This window comes from Arachis duranensis, chromosome 6, assembly GCF_000817695.3.
Source record: "Arachis duranensis cultivar V14167 chromosome 6, aradu.V14167.gnm2.J7QH, whole genome shotgun sequence".
NCBI classification, from domain to species: domain Eukaryota; kingdom Viridiplantae; phylum Streptophyta; class Magnoliopsida; order Fabales; family Fabaceae; genus Arachis; species Arachis duranensis.
In genome coordinates this window covers 53,804,577-53,810,585 of record NC_029777.3, presented here as the reverse complement: position 1 = coordinate 53,810,585, position 6,009 = coordinate 53,804,577, and the positions used below count along the sequence as shown (strand labels likewise).

Genomic DNA, 6,009 nt, shown 5'->3' with positions numbered 1-6,009 from the left:
GCCCACGTTTGTGTTCTACTGCATTGTGTTACCTGTGACCGTTGTGGTTCCTGAGGTTGTGGTTCCAAAATGGGGTGCTGTCTATATCCCTTCTGTCATCACCCTTCTAAATGCAGTTGGAACTCCAAGGTCTTTCTTGATTCCTCTATTGGTTTTCTCCTGTTTCAATTCTTCTCTACAGTTGAATCTCATGGAAAGAAAGTAACTTGTGTTACAAGTAAACAAACACTTTTGTTGACCGACTTTATTATCTGTTTCCTATGCTTTTGTTTCAGGTCGCTTAATTTACTTGAGTTCTGGATTCTCTTTGAGAATGTCATGTCTCTTCATAGAACAAAGGCGACAATTATTGGTTTACTCGAGGCTAGCCGAGCCAACGAATGGGTTGTCACTGAAAAGCTTGGAGATGCTCTCAAGAGTAAAGCCGGAAGTAAAGTAGCATCGAAGAAGCCTCGATTCAAGATTGGAGATAGGTACAAAAGGGTTTTTCATGATTTAGTTATTCACTTCTTCAATTTTAAAATATTTGTCAATTTGATTAAATATTACATTGAAAAATCAATGTATTTGATATCTTTGTTTTCATCAGGTTTCACTTGTTGGAACTTGGTGTGGGATTTTACCTCTTCTTCTGTGGCTGTTACGATGTTATGTTCGGGAAGAACCACTACTTCATCTTCCTTTTCATCCAAGCAATTGCGTTTTTCATCATGGCATTTGGATATGTTGGCACCTTTGTTCCCACCTCGTAAAACTATTTGGCTATGTTCTTCATTCAGTGAAATTTTTCAGTTTGTGCCTTCACTTGTCAAATGCGTTGTAGTATACAGGGTCTGGCAAATTACACAGCATATTAGTATAAAAAGAAAAGAGGTGATAATTTTTTTAAGGTTTTGCATAAACAGAGTCTGTGACTCTTTAAAAGAGTAAATTTCCTTGTGAATAGCAAAAGGCATATAACGGAAGTTAATAGAGGTTTGTCACCTGGGAAACAAGTATACACAAAAGACAAACACAGCGTCGACAGCATCTATGGTGGATTGTTGATAAGATTTTGTAGCTTTTTTTTTTCTTTTTCCTTTTCATTTGTAAACACTTTTAATTTAATTTCTTTACATTATATTTGTTTGATGAAATAAGCAGCTCCAAGAAATGGGTTAAAATGCACAAAAGGTTCTATATACTGCATCTCTTTACTATGTGTAGCCTCTATGTTAATTAGTTAAATCTTACTGAAATAACGAAATTCCTTTGGCATTCCCTATCTAACAAAAACAGCTAATCAGATGGGAAACTCAGTGGTTCTGGACAGGATTACAATATACAAGCATTTACTTTAGGACAATGATACATCTGTAAATCTAAGAAATCTTTTCTTAGAATAATCATGTGTGCAGTTAATTGTGATAGCCTAGTGACTAACTGTCATTTTACTAAATGTGTGAAACTCCAATTGGTTTTGTTCTCAATTCAGTCGACTGAGGTGTAATGTGAGGTAGTCATTATACTGCCAAAATGATAACTAATTGTATATATAAGTATTCCTTTAACTAAATTAATGACTAAATGACTAATCTAATTTGTAATTATAAAACTAAAAAAGAAAATTCTTAGAAGTCAATATTACATGATTAATATTATAGTCAATATTTAACATAAGAAAAAAATATCCAAAATTTTTAAAAATAAGAATATTTGAAATTCATCAAAAAAATATTTGAAATTCAAACACAACCATTCAAAATTTTCAAAAAAATATATTTATCAAACGAAAGCAAGTGCGCTCCAAAAAAAAAATTAGGAGTGCAACACTTCTTAAAAATTAACCGGCAATCATCAAAAGTTACTAGGTAAATCAGGTTTTGAGTTTTTAGATAGTCCATTTGTAAATAAAAATAAATAGACTACTTAATGCCAATTTAAAAAACTGAGATCATTTAATTAGAAAAATGTTGATACCCAAAATCAGCCTTCTTAAGTTTGTACATTTTGCCCAACTTGAAAAAAAGAAGCTTGCACAGTGGACGACGATCATTCGAATGGAGCACAGAAAATCAAAAGGCGGCGAAACTTAAAGTGCACCATGAGCTTCTGGTGTTAGATCTGAAACCAGGTTGGGATAGGTGTTCTCTTAGGGTTGTCAGAAGTTGTAAGAATCGGCGTTTTTATGAATAAAATCATTTAAATACCGAAATTAAATTCCAGAAATTTAGGATGAGAATTTGGGGATTTAAATACGGTTTTCGGATTTAGTAGGTCCTTCCGAGTTAGAAAATGTGTTTTCTGCGAAAAACCATGAAAAATTATGAACCGAAAGTCGAATCGGTTGAACCGGTTCAAGTCTGCTCGGTGCTGCACGAGAAGTAGTGAAAACAGTCGAAAACCTTAGTAAAATATTAGAGATGAAAAATCGGGCGTTAGTGTTAAAAGTTTGGCCCGAAGCTAGGACAAACGGGCAAAAAACGCTAACGGGTTGAATCGGGCCCAAGTCCAACATATATAAGGGTTTATTAATGAACCCTTCACCCATAAACACACACACACACAGCTGCAAAGGGGAGAGGAGAAAAGGGAAGAACACTATTCACCTCTACATTCAATCCGCTATATCTTGAGTTACGGTGCTCCGATTCGCGTGCCGTCAGCGGCTACGGGAAGCTCTTGCCGAGTCCGTCCTTTCTATCTAAGATCTTTCGTGCCCAATTTTCATGCCCTTGTGCATTTTGAGTTTTAGGGTTTGGTTTTGAGAGAAATCTTGTGTCTTGGGTGTTTTAGGTACACTCTAGCACTTGATTGTTGGTGGTTTTGGCTTCCTAAACTGTTGAGTAAGGCAAGAGCTCTTAAAACCTTGTGAGATTATGTTTATTTTGAGCCCTAGTTTGATTAGTGATGTTTGGTGTGTATATAGCTTGTTTGTTGTGAGTTTGGAGCTTGTTTGTGATTGTTGGAAGCTTAGATTGTGGTTGGAAAGCTCATTTGGTGCTCAATTTTGAGTTTTGAATATTTTGGGAATCGACCAAGGTATGGTTTCAGTTTTTTCTATGTAGTATATAATATTCGTGGACACTTAGGCTAGTGACCCATAGGATACGATTGGATTTGAATGGTTGTTAAGTTGTTGAATGATGTTATATGATGATTTTTGATGATTTGATGAATGTTGAGTTTAATTGTAATGAGGGTTGTGGATATATGAGGATGAAGGATTGAGAGGTTGGGGGAGTGAGTTGTGTTGATAGATGTGATATTGATGTGGATTGGTTGGTAATGTAGTTGGAAATTGTTAATAAGGTTTGATATATGTAATATATTGAAGTGATGTTGTGAATGAGGAAAGATAAAGGGAAAATGTGGTAAGTTTGGTGTGATATGTTATAGAAGGTTGATTTTGATGAAAAGTGGAGTTTGGATTGGATTGTTTTGGTTTTGGTTGTGTTTTGCAAAGAAATTGTGGAAATTGTGATTTTGGGTAAAAGTTGATTTTTATTGAACTTTGTCTATCATAACTTTTGCCTCAGTTTTCAAAATTGGTTGAAAATTGTCTAAAATGAAAGCTTATTGAAAACCCTTTAATTTGATATAAAGTTTTCCAAATTTGAAATTTTGTAGAGGAAGTTATGATCTTCAAAGTTGGTGTTGAAAACTTGAAATTCTGCAAAGTTACAGAATTCAGAGTTTTCTGGAATGTGCACACGCATAGCCTTGTGCGCACGCACACTCTGCGAAAATTATGACCTGTGCGCACTCACAGACCTGTGCATCCACACACGCAGAGGCAGACAATCTGCTTGCAGCGCTGGCACAGCTTGTGCGCGCGCACACCAATGGGAAATTGTAACCTATGCGTACGCACAGACCTGTGTGCACGCACACGTTGGGGAGGCCAGTCTGTTGGGGGCGCTGGCACAGGTTGTGTGAGTGAACAAACTATTTTGAATTTTGACACCTGTGCGTACGCACACCCCTGTGCATACGCACACTTTTAAAATCTTCCTGGGCGTGTGCACGCACATCTCTGTGCGGACGCACACGCCTTGTTTCTCAAATTTTGCTTTGTTTTTAACTATTTCTCCTTCCCAACAAGGTTTTAAGCTTCTTTAACACCATTTTAAGGTTTTTGGACTTTATTTTGAGTATGGGAATATGAGAGATAGGCGAAGGATTTTAGTTAATGATTATTATGCAAGATTAGAGAACGGAGACTTAGGTTTCTGGTGTACTGGGGATGGGTTTGGTGTAGTGCGAAAGAAGAATGGTGGATGAATCGAGAAGTTGACGAACTAGTGAGTTTGGAATGGGATTGTTGAAGATGAGCTTGAGAAATACGAATGTTTAAGGGTGTTGATGGGAACGATGATGGTTATGATGAGTTGAGGACTCTTAGAATTCAAATGAGGATTTTGATGATTGAAAGAATGTGTGCCAGGCACTATATCCTTGGAATGTTGAGAGTTGATAATTGGAAGTGATTTGAGATGAGAAATGATGATGATTTGAGGTTGATGGAATTGTGGATGTGGATAGTGAGCCAGCCACTATATCCTTGGAATGATTTGTGATGAGTTATATGTGTTGTTGTTTTCCTTCTCTGCCATAAGAGTGTGCCAGACACTATATCCTTTGATTGAGCATGCAAGTGGGCTAGGCACTATATCCTCAGAACGATAGTGAGCCAGGCACTATATCCCTGGAACAAGAGCGGGCCAGGCGCTATATCCTCGGAAGTGGCAGAAAGGCGACATCCGAAAGGATGTGTCGGGTTGGCATTCATAGAACGACAAGTGATATCAGGAGCCAATAGGATAGACATTCATCATATGCATCTTTTATATGCTTGCTTGCTTTGTTTACTTGAGTTTGCCTAATTGTATATCATGTTTACTTGCTTCTTGAATTACTTGTTGTATATGAATATCATCTGTGTTTTACTTGCTTGCATTAATTGTAATTGTTCAGAGTTGAGGAGGTTAGGTAGGCGGTGGCGATGGGATCGCACAGAGGGTAGGTTGGATAGGGCTGTGGGGTACAGCGGTGTTCGACTAGATTAGAAATCCCCTAAGATAGATTACCCTTTTATGGTGCTATGGTTTAGTTATGTTAAGATTTATATAATTATGCTTATTTGGTTTAGAATGCTTTAAGCTTGAATTCTTGTGATGGATATGGAGTCTAGGATTGCCTTTGGCATCCTGGGGTCTTATATCCTACATCACTGGGCACTGTTACAATACTGAGAACCTCCGGTTCTCATACTATATTTCTGTTGTATTTTTCAGATGCAGGTTGCAACCCACCTCGGTGAGTTGCTTGGTTGGTGACAGAAGCGGAGGATCCATATATCTTTTGAGTCTCTTTGATTTATTTTGTTTATTTATATATATATCTCTCACTTTTGTATTTTTATTTTGGCCAGAGGCTTGTATTTGAGAGAAAATAAAACTTGTATAAGCCATTTTAAACTTCAGTTTCCTCTTGTCTGTATATTTGGCTAGCCGGCTTAAACTCTGCAAGTCGTGGCTAGTTTCCTATGATATTACACTATTATATTATTATTTTGTTTATATCACATCTGTCCCTGGTGCTTAAGTTAAACGCTTCGTTAGTTCGTTTTGCGCTTTTAAAATCCTATTTTTGAATTATGTCCTTCATCAGGCTTCTAGATAATATTATTCCTTCTATGTATATCATAAGTATGAGCTTAGAACTGTCGTAATCCTTGATTAATCTTTTCTTTAGGACGCGAGGTAAAGCTTAGGCTAATTGGGGTATTATAGAAGTCATAGGGTCGGGTCAGAATGTTGACCTTCACCCTGTCCAAAAAAAAAGAAAAAATATTCTTAGTGAACCCCCTTGATAAGTAAAGATTTATGCCGACTTAGAATCTCTCAAGAGAAATAGAATTATTTCGTTGCAAGCATAGTCCAAACCGGCAATTGATCCTCACACCAAAGTTTAATTTTATTTGTCACAATGCATACCAATAATAACCGAGAGTATTTAAACATCGGG

The 6,009-nt window shown here is 36.8% G+C and overlaps 1 protein-coding gene across 1 annotated transcript; it reads left to right on the top strand.

The window, feature by feature from the left end:
* The first annotated feature begins 318 nt into the window (after nt 1–318).
* LOC127748337 (glucomannan 4-beta-mannosyltransferase 9-like) lies at nt 319–870 on the top strand. The gene is made up of 2 exons (XM_052262640.1): nt 319–473; nt 590–870. The coding sequence occupies exons 1-2, from the start codon at nt 319–321 to the stop codon at nt 750–752; spliced, it is 318 nt and encodes a 105-aa protein (XP_052118600.1). The 3' UTR covers nt 753–870.
* Nucleotides 871–6,009: the final 5,139 nt, after the last annotated feature.

What these genes read in the sequence shown, in the direction of transcription:
- LOC127748337 (XM_052262640.1), top strand. Translation starts at nt 319, where the DNA reads ATGTCTCTTCATAGAACAAAGGCGACAATTATTGGTTTACTCGAGGCT. An exon ending in CGATTCAAGATTGGAGATAG is followed by an intron (nt 474 to 589) that starts GTACAAAAGGGT and finishes TGTTTTCATCAG; the next exon opens with GTTTCACTTGTTGGAACTTG.